We start from the raw sequence: 19,543 nt of genomic DNA on the forward strand, positions 1-19,543 counted from the left end.
CAAAAGACACGCTTGGTCAGTTTCTGAATATTTTAAATATTTTAATATTTGAAGCAGTAATACACCGTAAATTTTAATACTTCTCTCTTTGGAGTACTCTCTCCCCCTTCTTCACTCAGAATGGATTTTCTCAGGCTGGGCAGAATATGTGATAGATGATAAAAATCAAGAGCACACAGAAATGGAGACTATGACTGTAATACTATAACGCAGTGGCTCCTTTTCAGAACAAAGAAGACATATGAAGCTATCATTTTAAAAAGAAACCATTTATAAAAACAAAGCTTGGCGAGATCATGAACTGGAAATAGGTTTATCCAAAGGACAAATGCTGGCAGTCTTTATCATCAGCACTGCTGCCATTTTTAGCTATAATATTCCAGATTTTTTAGGAATCTCACCATTAATTTGATGCTGAAATACAATTCCATGCTATGTTGTCAGCGTTATAACAATGATCTTATTTTGTACTGCAGGTTCAACAGCCTCAGAAATCATCAATTTCTTCTTTCTTGTCTCATGGCTTTCTCCCATATAAGAACATATAAAATAGTATTTTATGATCTGTGTTTGGTTTATTTTTTGTTTGTTTGTTTTTTAATCAGGAAATATAAAATGGCATAGAATGGGAGAATCTGTAAGATAAAGTCAACTGTTTTAAAAGAGGTTCTTTGCTGTCCCTCACTTGGTGCCAATCAATCATGCTATTTAAAACAAATATTAATCTTATTTGTAATGATTTAAGTTACTTATCTTGTACTCCTACAAATGTATAATTGCTTTAAAAATTTTGAAGTTTAAAATGCTGTACTTAAGTATAGCAGATGTATTTTATTTTCTTCACATCCAGAACCTCCAGCAAGAACCAAATAAAACATTTAATTTCTGCCACGCAAATAGATGTATGCCTCATCTGAATACCTCTGATCTTGGTGTCATATCACATATAAAAACACATTAATTGAATCCTGTTATTATTAAGAAATATGAACATTTATTGCAATTCATTTCTACAAATAGAAATAAGCTCCTATTTCATTTTCTTAACAAATCCAAGTTCTGAACATGCTTAAAGCACTTAGCAGTCTCAGTATAGACTGCAGACAATAACTCAATATACTGTACAAAAGTATTATATATATAATATGTACTTTATATATATATATTGTATATAACATATAAGTATTTACGTAGTACTTAATACTTAGTGTGTATATATTTAAAGTCTACAACAATTTTAAGTACAAAATTATCACACACTACTGTATAAATGTAGAGAAAATCCATTTCATTTCAGAGAGCTTGAAGAAAAATCAGCCAGTAAATATTTCAGAAAATGATGCATTTAGTTTAAATAATATTGAAAAGGTACTAAAGAAGTGGCTTTAGTGACTGCTTGAGCACTTCCCTAGCTGATGCAGGATTGCTAAATTGTGATCTAAGTCAAGACTAATTGTCTGAACAGAAAAATCAGTGTAAAATCTGAGGAATGTTTTGTTCATGTTTTCTCCAGACAAAAATCATTGATTACTTTAGATAAGTCGTTACCTTATGACATATCTAAATGTTTTTATAGATGTAAACATTCAAAAATCTTGAAAATTTACTTGCATGCTAATGATTAATGACTGTAACCAGAAAAAAACAGTCCACTCTCTCCTCAAAAACCAAAAAAACAGGACAAATTAACATTAAAACAATAAGAAAAGACATTATAGGGTTAACTATAACAATTAATGGCCTGTTTAGCATCTCCTTTAGCTGAATCTTCGACAGACCATTTAATTTTTTTCTACAGCTGAAGGCATTTAAAGAAGGCACAAATTTAATGTAGTGAAACCATGAACAGTCACAGAAGAATACTGTAAGACACTTACAGGAACGAGGAATTTTTTTATTTCTTCCAAGGCATGACTCATACGAGAATATGCTTCCCCAGGTGGAGCAAACACTTCAATTAATACATGAAGCTCATCACTCAAATGCGCATATTTAGCTTCTCCACTTTTCCTCAGTTCTTCCTCCTATGAAAAAGAGTGGTTTCTTTAGAACTGGGAATCCACTGATTTTGCATTGGTTTAGCTCTTACAGAGAACATGACGAAAAAACATAATGCAAACAGACTTTTAGTACAGTCCATTTAAAGATTTAAAAATCATTTTTGAGTGCTTGAATGGTAAAACTAGTGTAATTACCAATTTAATCAGCACAGTGAAAAAATGCTAAATACTCTAAAACTGAGTAATGAAAAATTAACTCCATAAATGCAAAAGATGATACCTGTAGACTGTACATATTAGTATTGCTACATTAAAGACTGCTCTGGCTTTATCTGAGACATGAGGTCTGAGTTTCTGTTCCAGTTCTGATATTTGGTAACTATGCAGTCCTGTGTACAATGGTTAAGATGATGGTTCATCTCACTTTATTTTTTGATAGTATTTTTTTTATAGTATATTATATAGTATATACTAGTATATAGTATATTAGTATTTTTATTATAGTATTTTGAAGTATTTTTTGGTTTATTTTGACAGTCTTTGGTCTCAGTTTTCTATCAATTAAATGAGGGTAATAATCCAGATTTATGTCAGAGCAATATTCTGAAACATCACCCCACTGTTTTATACAAGGCTTTGAAATAGAGGATGTAAACTGTTATGCACATTAATAGTAGCTACCCTACAAAAAGCAAAGTGTAAAATAGTGATCAAGTTAATGTAATTGTCTGTGACAACAGAATGCAAAAATTATCATTACTATACAAAATAGCAATAAGAAATGCTGAAAATCTGACGAGTTTAAACCTCAATCTTCAAAAATACTGTAAGAACTGTAACTTTGAAGAAAGTACATTTGTATATTTTCATTTTACAGATGGAAAACCTAATCAGAGAAAACAAGTAAATTAATTTGGTTAAGATTGGGTTAGAAGTTACAGCCTCTTAGTATATACTCGGATTATTCTTTTGCAGCATGAAGATATCTAAGACACAAAAACTGTAAGAACAACCGTTGATACGTTATTTATTGATAACAAAGTCAACAAACTTCATTAAAATATAAATCACAGCTATTATTTTTTAAACATAGGCAAAAATAATATTTATGTGATTATTTTGACATCAGTAACATGATTTTATAATCTACACTTCTCTCACAGGAAGATATGCATATGCTTGCACTGTTGAAACGACAGCAATGACATTCTTCTCTTCTCCATAAACTCACAGATTCTGAAAAGGCATCATTTTATAACCTTCATAGGTTCAATGTATGCTTTCCGTTACAGCTCAGCAGGTATTTCTGCAGGTGTTAGAGACAGCAAAATCACACACATACACACAGAATTGTAGGGGTTGGAAGGGACCTCCAGAGATCGAGTCCAACCCCTCTGCCAAAGCAGGTTCCCTACAGCAGGTCGCACAGGTAGGCATCCAGGCAGGTCTTGAACATCTCCACAGAAGGAGACTCCACCACCTCCCTGGGCAGCCTGTTCCAGTGCTCCGTCACCTCACTGTAAAGAAGTTCTTGCGCATGTTTGTGCAGAACTTCCTATGCTGCAGTTTCTGGCCGTTTCCCCTTGTCCTGTCTCCAGACACTGCAGAAAAGAGTCCGGCCTCGCCATTCTGCCCCCCACACCTTAGATATTTATAGACTTATACATATTTATAGACAGCATTTCTTCCTGAATATATCTAATGATGCTTTTTTCATGGAACTCATAAATAATGAATTTTCACTTCGTACCTCTTCCTGCAAGTGTGATATGTCAGAAAATATTTCTTTTACTGCAAGTGTGTGTTGTTAAAGGAGAGAAGCTCCTTCAGGAAAAATATCAAAGAGTAAGAACTCATAGTCTATGTAAGCACTGTATGAAGATTTGCTTCCCTGACCCAGTGAGGATGACTAAGCATGTGAGTTGCTCCAAAAGTAATGTAGCAGCTTAAACCTGCTCGTGTAGAAGTGAACCAAACCGTGGTAAGAACAACACATGCTCAAAATGTGATGGAACCACTGTAGAGAACTGTCTGAAAAAAAACAAAATACAGTTAAGGTAGTAAGTGTTATTAGGCACTGAATGTTATAAAAAAAAAAAACAAAAAAAACCTTCGGATCAAATCAGTTTTGGTATATAATAAGAATAAATTTAATAGATTTCCTGGGCTTCTGGATCAGTGTTGGCAATCTCTCCTAATACTGACCCTCATGTTAATAATATGCACCTTCTTTACTATCAGGTTATTATCTTCAATTATGCCCTGGTTGAGTGCAGCACCCTCCAGAAACCATTATCCACCAGATCCTAACATCATTCTCTCCCTCTGTGCACCAACTCCCTTCATATCTCAAAGTAATATATAGCATTGTATTCCATGTCCCAAAACAGCCACTGTCACAAGCTGTGCTTCAGACTTTCTTTGTCCTCACATGGTTTTTGTCAGACACACCACCCTTAACCTGAGGCATGTTTTCAGAACTCACTGCCTCATAGAAGGTAACAGATATTTTGAAACATCTGTGGTATTTCCTAAGTTAGAATCATAGAATCATAGAACCCTTAGAGTTGGAAGGGATCATCTAGTCCAACCCCCCTGCAATGACACCACAGCTAGATCACGTTGCCCAGGGCCTGATCCAGCCTCACCTTGAATGTCTACAGGGATGGAGTATTAACATCTGTTACATGTTATCTGCAACCTGTGCCAGTGTCTCACCACCTTCACTGTGAAAGACTTTTACCAACCTAAATCTACCCTCTTTGATCTTGCAGCCATTTCCCCTTAAAGTTAACTTGAGGGAAATTAAGAAGTTCCCCTAAGTTATCTTAAGTTCCAGTTGACCAAAGCAGGGAAAATGAATTATAAAACTCCTCAGCAGAAATTAGACGAATACTGACCTCTGCAAAGGCAAAGCAGTAGCAATATAAAGGCCAAGAAAAATGATCAATTATCTCTTGATGAGAAAACAGCCTTACAATTTTAGAAGTATATGTTCTGACCCTGAGAGAGAATTTGTTTCTGACTGGAAGATGGACGAGTACACTTAATTAAAACAACTGGAAGGAACAACTAGAATTTGTACAGTAAACAAAATTATGTGATCCAGATTGACAAATGAAAAGTAGGCTGATAAAACCAAAATGCCAGAATATTCAAGAATAAAAGGAAGAAAAACAAAACAAAACAAAACTGAAGCAGGAACTGAGGAAAACACATAGATAAACTGCACAAATACAAGTGGATCTTATAGTGTAACAAATATAGCCATAAAAAGAAACAAAGTGCATTTGAAGAACAATAAGAGAATTGCACTGTATTTCCTATCTGACAAGAACTTGCAAATGAAAGCACAGAGCAGAAAACAGACAGAGCTGAAAATCACAGCACTGTTGCTGGAGAAGAGCTGTTCAGAAGATCAATGGACAATGCTGCAGAAGAAAATTAATGAGCATGAAGTTTCACAAAATGCAAACCAATTATTTTTAATCTGGACATAAATGCAGAACCTAAGATGTCTGTAATGCTGATGCTAGCAACAGTAATAACTGAGCTCTAGAGAAAGGAGTAAATCAGAACAGATGTAATGTGTTTTGGAGTTCAAAATCATTCAGATCCTAGGTCCTAAAGAGAAGAATGCAGAGAAAAATACTGAGGAAAAATCGGAGAATAGAAAGGAATTTAAGAATAGGGAAAGGATTCAGCAGAGTATAAAGTGAAGCTAAATGCTCAGCCATCCCTTAAGTATCATTTTTAGAGAAGTAATTTTCAGTCCAGGTCAAGGAATGAAGACAATGGATATAGTCAGGACATGAGAGTTTGCACAGCAGAGCTAAGAGAGTAGATGTACTCCTGTCATATTACAGAATCTGCAGGCACAGACACCCTGTAAGTAAATACAGGTGTATAAAAAAGAACACTGCTTATAACAGAGGAATTTTTGAACATATATGCAGAGATTTGTGCACATTGTGTTACTTCCCAATATATTTCCTAATGAAATAAAACATCTCAATGATAAAGACGTGCTAATTTGTATGTAGATTATATTGTTTTTAGTCAGTTGATGGGGAATTCATAGATAGATCAGTAGAAGAATGGCACAACAAAATGTCCACCGAATCACTATGGGAAAAACTAGAACATCTGAACAAAAATTGTTTGTAAATCTGTGCCAAGGAAATAAACTTGTAGAAGAGAAGTTAACACATTTAAGTGGTGTGCGCCAAAAAGGAGATCACAAGTAGTCGCTATCATGACCAACAAGATATAATCTACATAAAGAATGTGCCAGAAAGCTGATAGTGGCAAGAGAGTTCACAAACCTACAGATACACCTAGGCTTGCACAAAACTAATCGAGAGATGAAATAACTATAAAACTAAATTAGATAAAGATGTTCAATGAATGCAACCAACGTATTTGAACAAAAAGTTTGAAAAGCCCATTCAGGAAATCAAGAGATCCAATAGAAATGCACAACTGCCATATTTAAAGAGGCTTCCTTCGAAGATTATTTTTATCTTAATAGTTCTGTTCACAACTAGGGACCATTGTATTCAGGGTGGATTCAGGTTCCAGAAGAAGTCTTGCTCTTAAGGAGAGTACAAAATGTCACGTTTTTATTTATGCAAGGCTAATTACCAATTTGTTGCATGCAAGCTATAAAGTAGATTGACCTTCCACTACACTGTGAGCAAAAAAATATCTTATTTGCAATCTTTTTTTTTCTTCATCGTAGTGGAGTGGTAAAAGTCTAATCGAAGAATTGTTAGTACTCTAGTTCCATACTAATTCTTGCAGTTTAGTACGTGCAGGAAAAACGATGAATACACAAACTTTCTATTGCCTACTCTGTTCCCTGGTGTAATGTTCCCCTATCCACTGCTCTTAGGTCCAAAGGCAGAGATATGGGTAGATGGTGGAGGGCATTAATGTGAGAAGAGAGGGCATAGATTTGTTAACACTGGTTGGAAGAAAATATTCTGTTTTCCTTTGCTATCATTCTCACTTTCCTGAGATCACTTATCTAGTTTTATAGCATTTTTCTAGCTTTATTTATTTTATTGTTAAGAAGTTATTTTTTATAAATTTGAATCCTATTTTTAGAGACAGAGAGGGTGAACAGTTACCTTAAATTGATACAAATGTTATGGACACTAGAAAGTTTGTCGTATGGTTTAGCTAATTCAGCAAGCTGTTAAATTATCAAACGTGCTGAAAATTTGATTATATGTATTTATGTTAAGAATTCAGAGGGTTCTGTATGCTGACAAAAATAGTAGAATTTTAAAATACCTAATTATCCAGCAAACAATCATCTTGATCTCCATGAATTATACTCCACAATTTCATATCTCTGTGTAATCAAAATGCATTGTTTTTTTTCAAATATACAAACAGGATAATTAAATGAAATAGCTCTATCCTTTTTTTTTCCTCTGTCATTTATGATAATTTCAACTGGTTCTATTAGACTGAATTTTTTAAAAAGTGGAATATATAGATTAAATATTCATATCTTAAGATTTGCAAAATACATTCTGTCTTTAAGTATAGGGACATACGTGAAAAGAAATGCTTTGAAGTTCTCAGGGAATTCATTTGAAGTGCATTATATTATTAGATTATCAAGCTGAAATACAAGTCAACTCCACCTGTACAATAGCTCAGTGCTTTATAAAGAGCTTTTTTTTTGGTTACATGAAGGAAATAATTGAAAGAGTATTTTTACCATAGAGAAAGTTTGGTAAGGAAAAATCAGTGCCTAATCTATTTTACGTAGAACGAGAGTGAAAAACTTTTACTGTATTTCCTAGGAGCAAATAATCAGGGCTCTAGCATGTGCATGTGCTTACCTCTGACTATAAAAGAAACTGAAGTTTCAGTTTGGGAATTCATTTATTCATATATTTCGAATCAATTTAATGATGAAAGAACTAAGTACACACTTATAGGTAACTACCTGCTTAATCATCCATCTAATGAAGGATGTTCCTTAAATACAAGCACGCAGAACAAATCCACTGAAGCACATAGGCAGTAGTTTGGTGGTACTGATGATGTCTACATGCATAGATATAGCAAGCCTTTCCTGATCTAACTGCATAAAACCTGCTCACTTAGCTCACAGCTATAAAGAACTTAAAAGCCCAGGATTTAAACACAATTTTTATCCTAAACCCTGGATTGTGGCCATCTGAATTCCAGCCTATAGAAGCCAGCGCTTACAACACTTAGATGCAGAAATTTCTGACCAGCCACACCTCATTAGAGTGATGGAAATCTCATACTTATTTCATGCTCAAGCTTCTTTTGGATTCAAAAACTAGTGAGGGACTATGTAAGATAGATGCCTGAATACACTCTAACAAACAAAAAAAAAAAAAAAAAAAAAAAAAAAGTGGAACTGGCTGCCTTAATGAGACAGCAGTTGGACTGCTCATCAAGTTAGGAGATAGTTGTCCATTGTAGGAAAGTTACTAGAGGAATGCCACAAGAACCACTCTGAGACATATGCTCTTAAGCAATACATAAGTGATCTAGAATATGAGTTGAACAGTAATGAAAGTTGTGTAGTGCTTTCTAGAGTGCTCTGTGCACCCTATTAGGGACTCTAGATATATAATTTCTAGAGGCTAATCTTGGAGATGTTAAAAGTTCTCCAGAAACAATGGTTCAGTGTCGAATAGCAATTAACAAGATATCCCTTCTAGGAGGAAAATAAATTGAACAGCACAGGATTATGACAGTGTTATTCTGTCTCATTTGGAAATGTGATTGCATCTGGCTAGGCGTGGTGTGTTGTATACCTAAAGAATGAAAGCATTTGCAAATCTAAGCTATTTTATCCTAAGTATAATTGCTTGCCACGCACTAGGTGAATCTTTTTTTTTATTAAAGAACACTTATAACATAGATGCGTGCACTTAAGGCAGTGTCAAATATAGAATTCATTTCTAATAATGTTTCTCACAATGCTGCATATTTTGTTTAAAAGATGCTATTACTAATTAGTATTCAAATGAGCTCAATGTAGTATTACAAGTGCTTCATCTAGAAAGTAATGTAACACTTCAGTGGCTCTGATTGCTCATTATAATCATAGCTGAGAGACTGCACAGGAGATCTATTTACAGCTGCTTCCAGTTGCAAATCCAGGGATCATGACTGTTGCAAGGCATGCAGAGAAGGCATGCAGAGAAGTACTGCAACCTTTGTTTCTCTGGTCCCGCTGTCTTTGCCTGCAGCTTTTTTTTTTTTTGAAGGATAATGTTGAGAGCACCCCTCAGAAATGCAGCTGGGAAGCTTGTGCAAGTAGCAATGATCCTCTTTAACTGTTCTATGTTTTTTTCTAGGGAATGTCCACTGTTGACCAAGTTGCCACATTAACACTTTGCACTCTGAAATGCAATGGTAATGTGATGCAGAGAAGATCCCTCCCTAAACACTTGAAAAGAGGTTTGCATCTGGGCAACCTGATCCAGCCGTGGTGTCACTATTCATTGCAGAGCAGTTGGACTAAAAGGCCCTCACAGGTTCCTTCCAACTCAGGATTTTATGATTCTATGGTCTCTAGGAATCCCTGTTTTTACTGAGTATATTGAAACTGACTTTTTTTTTTTTTTAAATGAATGAAATGCCAGCTTTCTGATGTGTATATACATAAAGGTGAGGCTTTTCACTTTCTTAGGGGCGCTTTTTTAAGAATGAAATTCAGAGATACTTTTGTTGGCACACAGTATCTATTTTCACTTGATTGCCATAGTAGCCGAGGCAGGAGAACAGGGAGGGCTTTGAACCCAACAGTTTAAATACCTGTCTGATAAGCTGCATTATAAAGTGCATTTTCATGCAATTTGACTGCCAATAATTATTTATGAAAGCCTTGATAAACCACAGTTTTGAAAATGAAGAAGCAAGAGTATTTGAGGATCCTACCACTAAATAAAGAGAAAACTTTTTTCTATTTCTCCTTCCTTATCATGCAATGATGCTGAAAGCACATCAGTGGAGGTCACCCACACTGGTGGAGGGAGCCAGACCTCTGAAAAATGATGGAGGAAAAGAAATTTCATAAATAATGGCCAAACGTTGAGTCTAATAGCAATAACGCAGATTAAAATGGTTAAATATCTGAATTTGCTCCAAAAACATACAAAATATTTCAAATAACAGAAAAATGAAAACACCTGAACAATCAAACAGTAGGTTGCACTTTTTTTCACAAGCACTATTTCTGATTTGGAATTTTAATGTCATGCAAATGAGACATTTCATGTCACATGTCATAGTTGTACACAAATTTGCAAGTTTCACCTGCTTTTTCTTTCCCAGTATGATTAGGTTTTGCATAATGACAAAGGAAACAAACATATTTTCAGTGGTAAAATTACTTTTTCCCCTACTATTCAGAAAACCTAACTACTCACATGACATTAATTTAGACAAATAAACTTTAGTGACAGTGCAAGTACTTGGATTTCTCACAAAGGTGTCACGAAGAGTTAATAGATGAATCTGTTATAGTAATATTACATATATCGTGATTTTATGTCTGACAGTAGCTGAACTTAAGTAAAATTGCTTGCAAATAGATTCTCAGTCATCTCGGCTATGATGGTGATTCTTCTCTGCAAAGATGGAAGAACACATTTTCTAATTTTCTCATAATGGAAAATTGTACAGATATTAGTCCAATATAAGCTGCAAATGAGTCTAAGACTAAAAACTCTGATTTTTAATGAGTAGTGATTATAGCAGTTCTAATACTAATTCATTAGCTGGTTCCTTTTCATGAAATGTGCAAAGTACTGAGATGATGGAAAATTCAGATAACATTCAACTCCCTGGCGAAGCAGCCTGAACCTGACCTTAACTTTGAACCACGAGAGAGTGACTTAACAATGTACTACTCCTAAAGAAGTCAAACTTACCTCTGACAAGTTTGTTATTTTAATATAACTTGAACAAGGGGCAGGATGATGGTAATATTTGAGTGAGGTCACAGCCTGTGACTCCAACAAGAACTCCAGTAATCTTCATTGCAAAATTTAGAATATTTGACCTGATTATGTCAAGTCAGAGCCAGCTCCAGCTGCTCCAAAATGGACCCACTGCTGCCAGAGCTGAGCAACACCAGGTGTGAATCTGGGAGACCAGATTTAAGGTGGGGAAAAACTGCTGCACAACGGCAGCTGGGAGAAAGGAAGGAGAAATGGGAGAGAAGCGGCCACCAAGGTCATTGCAGAAGGAGGGCAGGAGATGTCCCAGGCATGAAGAAGAAGCTTCCTGAAGCCCAGGAGAAGCCCACAGTCCAGAAGGCTGCATCCCTGCAGCCCACGGACACCACATGGAGCAGATCTTCCTGTATAGCCACAGAGAAGCCCATGGTGCAGCAGTGGTTGAGACCCGAAGCCCGAAGCCCATGGATACCCCAGCAGGAGCAGCCTAGGTTGGAGGTGCAGCCTGAGGAGAATGGCCCATGGTGGGCAGGAGGGCTGGGGGAGCTGGGGGCTGTGGGGACAGTGCTGGAACAGTGCTGGAAGGTACAGAGCCACGTACTATGAGTGCTGCAGTCTGGGGGAAGACCATCTGGGATCAGCTGGAGAAGGACAGCATCCTGTGGAAGAGACCCTGTGTGGAGGAGGGGCAGAGCGTGACCACGGAGGAGTGGCAGAGATGAAGTGTTATGGACTGTTTTTAGTTTGTTTTTGGTTCTTACTGCTCCAAACTTATTATCACTATGGTGAGTCTGTTTCGCTTGGGATGGTAATTGGTGAGTGATCTCCCTGTTCTTATCTCAACCCAGTATAACCTTATGGTATTCTCTCCCTGGTGTTCTTCTGAGGTTGGGAAATGAGAGAGCAGTGTGGTGGTGCTGAATGGCCCATCAGAGTGAAAACACGAAAGTTAAGAAGATCAAGGATATTGCATCTTCGCTGGAAGGGAAAGTGACCCTTTGGCAATTTACAGAAAAATCTAAGTGTCTTGACTTTCATCTGTCTTTTCAAAAATTGTCCCAATAACAAGAGGAAACCACACTAAGCAGAAGTCTGGAGTGACCTGCAAAAACTATAATAAAAGCCATGTGAGCTTAATTTCTCTGAAATGCCATTTCACGACTATGCATTTGTTCTGTTCACGTTACATTTGCCAGCTGCAAAATACTGTCCGATATATCAGTTTTTATATTGAAAGACTGAGAAAGGATTAGAAAGAAGCCTGTTGGGTGACAAGGATTTTCCTCTGGGAAATCCCACACTGTGAACATTACGCCATTCCTTAGATTTACAAAGAAAACACCAGATGTGCATTCATTTAAAAGGAGCTTATTCATAGCTGAAGTGGCCACTGGTACTAAACTGGCCTGGCCAACGTGCCAGAGAAAACATCCTACAACACCCCTCCTAAATACTCACAGAGCACTGTCCCTGCTACCCTCTCCAAAATACTCCCCATCTCCCATGAGCACTCTGACTGGGTCCAAATCCATCACACACATCAAACAAACATAAAATTGTAACAGCAAAATAATTGTAAAATTCTGTTTAAAGCCAATCACTGTACTCCAGAAAAGGTTAAGTACCAGCAATCTTCAAAGAGTCAGCTAATTTTACTGCACTAAACATTAATATTCATTTTGTACTTAGTTTTTATCAGCCAGATCATCCTTGGCAATTTAAAGTACTCCTCCAAACCCTTCTGTGCTTTCAGATTTATGCTAGAAGATATAACCTTGTGCACAGCATTTGAGTGTCACAAAATTTTCATTATATGGTAACCACATTTCAGATAACGATAAAATATGCAGATTACATTAATCAATTATAGTCAATTCTGCTTAATGTCACCATCAGTTTACTGCAAAATTTCTTTCTATTAAAAGAATTTTCCCAGGAAACACTGTAACCTGCCTCTGGCTGAAAATGAAACATTGCATTTGATTTCCAGTTCTTTAGTGCTTTAGCACCTGTGGTCTCCCTTGTTGCTCATTTTCAATATCAGTACAAATGAATGTAAAATAAAATTGAACAGCAGCCCTGTTTATGACAGATTTTTTCCATAGCTCTGAGACAAAAGATGAGATTGTTTTTATTGTTGTATGAGCATCCTAAAATGTTCTGACTGATATTAAATGCTGAAAAAGCCACAGTTCTTTTCCTTTCTTCCTTTCTCTTCTAAATTGGCAAGCAGTTAAAATATAAATCCTAAATTGAGAATGTGTGCATCCCTGGAGCTTTGGCTCCTAGTGAACTTTTTGTTTGTTTGTTTGTTTGTATGTTGGTGGTGGTGGTGGCAGTTCTGTTGGAGGGGGAGCCTCCTTTGTTACAGTTTGTGCCCATTGCCTCTAGTCCTGTCTATGGGTTGCACAATGAAACACAATGGGTAGGTTAAGCTTAAGTGGTTTTATTTGGACACTTGGGAGGAATATAGGAACATTGCCAGGGCATGCAGGAATGCAACATAGAAGGCTGAGGCCCACTTGGAATATCCAGTGAGAGAGGTCAAGGATCTAGCAGAAGTGATTGCCAAGTCACTTTGTGTCATCAAGGAGATGGAGGTCAAGGACAATGGGAGAGGTGCCTGAGGACAAAAGGAAAGCCAGTGTCATTTCAGTCTTTAAAAAGGGCAAGAAGGAGGAGCCAGAAAATTACAAGCCAGTCAGCCTCACTTCCATCCCTGGGAATACGATGGAGCAGCTTATTCTGCATGTCATCTCCAAGGAAGTGGAAGAAAAGGAGGTTATCAGAAGTAGTCAGCATGGATTCACCAAGGAGAAATTATCCTTGACCAATCTAATAGCCCTCTATGATGTCGTGACCAGCTGGGAAGATGAAGGGATAGCAATGGATGTTGTGTACCTTGACTTTATGCAAGGTTTTGGACACTGTCTCCCATAACTTTCTTGTAAGTAAGATTAGGAATTTTGAGACAAATGACAGGACAACAGTGAGATGGACTGAGAACTGTCTGGCTGGCAGAGCTCAGACAGCTGTGATCAGTGACACAGAGTTGAGCTGAGTTGGAGATCTGTAGCTAGCAGGGTTTCCTAGTGGTCAGTATTGGGGCTGGTCTTATTCAACATCTTCATGAATGATTTGGAGGAAGGGATAGAATGCACTCTCAGTGAATCTCTGATGATACAAACCTGGGAGGAGTGGCTGACATAGCAGAAAGCTGTGCTGCCATTCAGCAAGACCTTAGCATTCTGGAGAACTGGTTGGGGAATACTCTTAAGAGATTCAATAAGAGCAAGTGTAGAGTCCCACACCAGGAAAGGAATAAACACATACATCAGTAGAGGTTAGACTTGCTGGAAAGTTCTGCAGTAAAGGACTTAAATGTCCTGGTGGACAACATGTTGGCCATAAGCCAGCAGTGTGCCCTTGTAGCCAAGAAGGCCAATAGCACCTTGGGGTGCATTAAAAAGAGTGTGGCTAGCAGGTCAAGGGAGCTGATCGTTCCCCTCTACTCTGCCGTGATGAGGCCACATCTGGAATATTCTGACCAGTTCTGGGGTCCCCTGTTCAAGAAAGACAGGGAACTTCTAGAGAGAGACCAGTGGAGAGCTACAAAGATTATCGGAGGCTTGGAGTATCTCCCTTATTAGGAAAGGCTGAGAAACCTGGGTCTGTTCAGACTGGAGGTGAGAAGACTGAGGGAGAATCTAATCAATGCTTATAAATATAGTTGGGTGTCAAGTGGATGGGGCCAGGATCTTTTTGGTGGTGTCCAAAAATAGGACAAGGCACAAACTGGAACACAGGAAGCTCCACACAAACATGAAAAACATCTTTACTTTGAGGGTGATAAAGCATTAAGGAGCAGGCTGCTCAGAGAGGCTGTGGACTTCTCTGGAGATATTCAAAACCCACCTGAACTCTTTCCTGCGTAAACTACTCTAGGGAACCTGCTTTAGCAGTGGGGTTGAATTAGATGATATCCAGAGGTCCTTTCCAGTGCCCATGATTCTGTGATTTTTGAACATTCAGGATGTGGTGGATAAAGTACGAATCATTAATCTTACATATAAAGGATTTTCCTTTGTTTTATAACATCCTTCAAAACAAAATAAAACCAAACCAATCAACCAAAACAACAACTAAAAAACTAACCAAAAATAAACAAACAAAAAAACAGGCAAATATATGCCAGAAATACTGTTCAAAAACCCTGAAACAATTGAGACTACTTATTTGCTGGACAGACCACAAAGGATCAGTGCAGAAACAACTTCCAAGTTTAAATAAATCATCACATTTGACAGTAGAAGAGCCTGTGACATCTGACTAGTTTTGTAATCTATCCATGCAAAATTCTTTGAGCCACCACCTGCTGTTTCTATCAGTTTCTGAATCTAAACACAGCATGCACACAGAGTTTTAATTCAGACTCAGTCATCTGCACTGGAAAATCAAAATACTCTGGTTCTGGATTTGAAAACCCACATCCTTTAAGTAGTCAACGCTATTTTTGTCAACAGTGGAATTCAAATTATCAATGAAACGTTTGGGCACAGTAGTCTCCTTAACTTTTCCAATGAATTCATTACAATGCTCATCTAAATGCTATGTTTTTCTCTTGCTTTTTTTTCAATAGATTCATTGGTATTTTATTTTTCTTATTTCCATTCATTTCCTTCTACCCTGATCGGGCAAAAATATTAAAACAACATAAACTTTGGAGAACCTTTTATCTGTTTCTCAACTGTATGCATAAGGAGCTGACTGAAAACAGAATCTTTTTTTTCCCCTACTCATAGAAATTCAGCTTTTATTTTCAAAAGAAAAAGAGATGGAGATTTTGGGCTCCATGGAAAGTTTGCATTTAAAAGTATGCAGTAATGAAGGCAGAAAATCACAGCTGTTTAAATGTTCTTCTCTCTTTTGGTACATAGTCTACTCAGTCTTGTGTAAGCTACCTGAAAGCCTGTTTGATTAGTATCTTCCATTAAACTATAAGATCTTTGTTGTTGATTTTCTGCTACCAGTGGATTGGCAAAAGGATGTGACTGTGTTCTGGGTAATAGTGGTTCTATCGTTTGATACAAGAATTAATTTAGTTCTTAGTTCTATTCCAGTTTCTGGCAAGTTGAAAAACTGCAAGCTATTAATCAAGCACAACTATCAGGTTGTGCAATGTTGTTCTATTAACATTTGGCTCTTTACCATGCAAATAGATTGATGTCCACACAAGCATTCCATCAGAACCCTATGGTGGTCTTGGAGAGTTAGCTAGAGATCAAAACATTAACTGACATACGAGACACTGAGCCATCAGTAGATATTGCCAGTAAAACTTAGTAAAACAGCTAAAAGAGATATCCCAAAAATTTATTCTGTGCTGGAGAAAACTTTTGTCTATGCCTACTGGACCTGATTGGCACACTCAATGTCAATTACATTAAGTGAAAAGAGCATGTTTGGAGCAACAGTCTTTAAAAGAAAGATTGGTTTTCTGAACCAGAAAATGGCCTGTTTGCTATTTCCTACTGTGTTCTGTTGAATAGTATGTACTACATTATTTATGAACACACGTCCTCTAGAAGAAACAGAGAGGTCTTTCATTATCTAACAAAGCAGCACCAGTAACAAGGCCTAAAATTACTTGGAGAGCGCTTCTCATTGCTGACAGCATGATGCTAGACAAGTTTAAGAAGTAGCTATGAAATATCCATATAAAGTCACAGTACCACTTCAAAACCTTGATTCCCTTATTACTTTAGAAAGCTTAAGACACTTTTTAGAATGATCTTCTATTTGAATAAGCTTTTCCACCCTTTGTTCGTCCTGTCACGGACGTAGATTGATCTAGTCAACTCTGTGACAGTAGTCTAGCATAGTTACACTGAATATGATGTCATGGATGTTCATAAGTTATAACTATGTTTGACAGCTAAACCTATACACTTGCCTTTGTGCTTTCCATCTGAAAAAATTATGTTTTAAGCTCTAGTATCATAAAAGTTGTTTTGACTTGAAAGTGAAAGATGAAAGACAAAGACACACTGAGCTGTGTCATGTGCTCAAGGTCCTAAAGAGCAGTTCAGGCTGCACTCCCATGCATTGGCTGGCTTCTGAAAGCAGCTGAAAACTGTAAGAATAAGCACATACCTCTTTGCAGAGTGACCAGAACCCACAACTCATCCTTCTGGGAATGACCTTTTCACTTGGCTAAGGAGGATGTGTACAGATTCTGTGCCCTGTCCATTGTCTGAGATGAACACATGTACATCAGCTGCATACACCAAGGAGTTATGTGTTGAGATGGATGTATTGGCTTAGGCTTAGCACAGTGCTAACGTGCTTTCCACTTAGAGTTTGTTTCCACTGAGTGGAACTGCATGCTTCTTGGGGAAAAAAATCTCCACATCCATTATCAATCTTCTTGTGTCTGTTCCATTCCAAAAGTATTGCATCCCTTCTTTCAAAGTGACCCAAAATAAGAAACAAAACAAAACCCTCACTTTTCTAAGGGACATGTCCTTCTAGTTTATGGCTAAAAGTCTCTTCTAAAAATACACAACTATTAATTCACCCACCACAGTTAAATTGCAGCCAAGCATTCCCAAAGGCCACTGCTCTTTTCATTCAGTGGGTACTTATTCCATCAAAGATAATGCAGTATCTAAAGCTCAAGCAGACAGAAATATTAGTTGTGAAATCCCACATCAGGTATGACTTCAGACATTTCAGTGTGCCCACTTTTGTCTTTCATCTGGCTTTATGCACAGTACCAGGTCCTTTACTAAGACTGGAAAAACACATTACAGATTAGGTTATGTTAATTCTCCTTTGGAGGCTTGTGCTGTCTTTTCCATTAATTGCAGACAAATCTTATGCTCCTGAATTAAGTGCCCTCAATCACTCTGCTGTGACTGGATGACTAGTTTTCAAAAAATAAAGCAGGATATGTTCCTTAAAGCATGCACTCTGGAAATAGACTTATACTGTCACTACCAATTTAATCCGTCTGGGGGAACAGAGTGAGACTAAGGAGTGAGCAGAAAGTGGCTCCATTAGAGCCATTCAGGCAACTGACAATGTCTACTCTGTGGCCGTGAATTGGCTATGAATTAGTAAAAACATTAGAAATTGCAAATGATATGTGTTACATTTCAGGCTCTACCACAGCTTGAATTATTTTCATTTTGAATATACTAGTTGGGCTGAATTTTGATTAAATGAAAAAGATCTGTAAGCCAAAAAGATCTAAATACAGAGGCAACAGAGAGAAATCACAAAACCCAGAAGCAAAATGTGTTACATCCTCTGCATTATTCACAGTTACATTCACTGCAGGTTTGGGATCAAATTGCTTAATGTATTAATGCTCTGCTAGCAATCCTTGAAAACATTTGTACACACTATCATAGCACTAAAAGGACTTATGCAATGCTTTACAAAGCTTACATAGATAAGGTGAGTACACTACTTTTCTTACTCATATCCCTATGTTCCATTTCATAGGTACTGCATCTCTTAAAACATATCTACAAAGCAAACACAACACTGAAGTAAGTGGCATTGGAAAATATAAATGTCAATACTCAGGACTGAAAAAGATACATATTATACTACATAAATTGATGCATAAACATATAACTTAGAAATACCGGAACTCTCACAAGCGTATCTTATTAAATGTATTAAAATCTTTTTGAGATTATTCTTAGTTTCTGAATATCTGTCATTTTGTTCTGTGTAAACTGTACCATATTAACAAGAAAAGCAACATTTTTATTTGGAAAATTTCTTGAATTTTTCCTGGGATACACACTCAGCTTTTTCCTTCATATCCTTCTATCCTCACATGTTGTATGCGAGTAAGTGTGGTTTGTATAATCTAGCTTCATGTTTCTAAACCAAATAATAAATGAAAAGAGTTGCTCAATGGACTCTTTGCTGTGAAATTTGTTTGTTGTGAAGTGAGATTTATTAAATAAAAAATTATTTCTTGAAAGCTTCTACTGCAGCCAATGGATGATTTTAGGATTCAAGCTGGACTAGGTACAAAGAAAAATGACTGGGATGCTCAGAAATATTTGGAATCTATTTTAGGAGAGTGAAACTAAAATAGCTTGGGCTTTGTTGCACAGCCAAAGCCAAAACTTAGCGGGCACATATGTTCTGTCTTAAAAAAAAACAAAAAAACAAAACAACAACAACAACAACAACAACAACAACAAAAAACAAACTTTGAGAAAGGGAAATAAAATTCATGGACTAAATTTCTGTTAGACAGTATTTTGTCTGGAGACAGATTTCAGATGGCAGTAATGCTAGCAAAACTCTTACAATGTGCTTAATTAGGTCATTAAAATAGATTGGTGATATGATTGCAGAGCACAAGCAGCAAGTTCCCTTCTACAGCAGAGAAGTGCAATCTTCTGAGGAAGTTACGCTCAGCCTCAGCTTGCATCCTTCTCTGGATTAGCACTTCTTTAAGCATTAAACAGAAACTGAAGCTTCAGTGATTTTCTGGAATATTCACATATTCTGTTGCCTACCAAGACAGATAGAAAGAAAGTATATGTGCTT

At 36.9% G+C, this 19,543-nt stretch overlaps 1 protein-coding gene across 6 annotated transcripts in view; it reads right to left on the reverse strand.

Moving 5' to 3' along the window:
• Positions 1-19,543, reverse strand: part of KHDRBS2 (KH RNA binding domain containing, signal transduction associated 2) — a 334,761-nt gene that overhangs the window by 180,031 nt on the left and 135,187 nt on the right. For all 6 annotated transcript variants that reach the window (XR_008206779.1, XR_008206778.1, XR_008206780.1 and 3 more), the window contains exon 4: positions 1,878-2,024. Coding sequence is in view for 2 of the 6 variants with exons in the window: in XM_052682944.1 (XP_052538904.1) it covers positions 1,878-2,024 (147 nt within the window). In the remaining 4 variants the exon portion in view is untranslated. The remainder of the gene's footprint in view (positions 1-1,877; positions 2,025-19,543) is intronic.

This window comes from Tympanuchus pallidicinctus, unplaced genomic scaffold, assembly GCF_026119805.1.
Source record: "Tympanuchus pallidicinctus isolate F22 unplaced genomic scaffold, pur_lepc_1.0 scaffold1, whole genome shotgun sequence".
NCBI classification, from domain to species: Eukaryota; Metazoa; Chordata; class Aves; order Galliformes; family Phasianidae; genus Tympanuchus; species Tympanuchus pallidicinctus.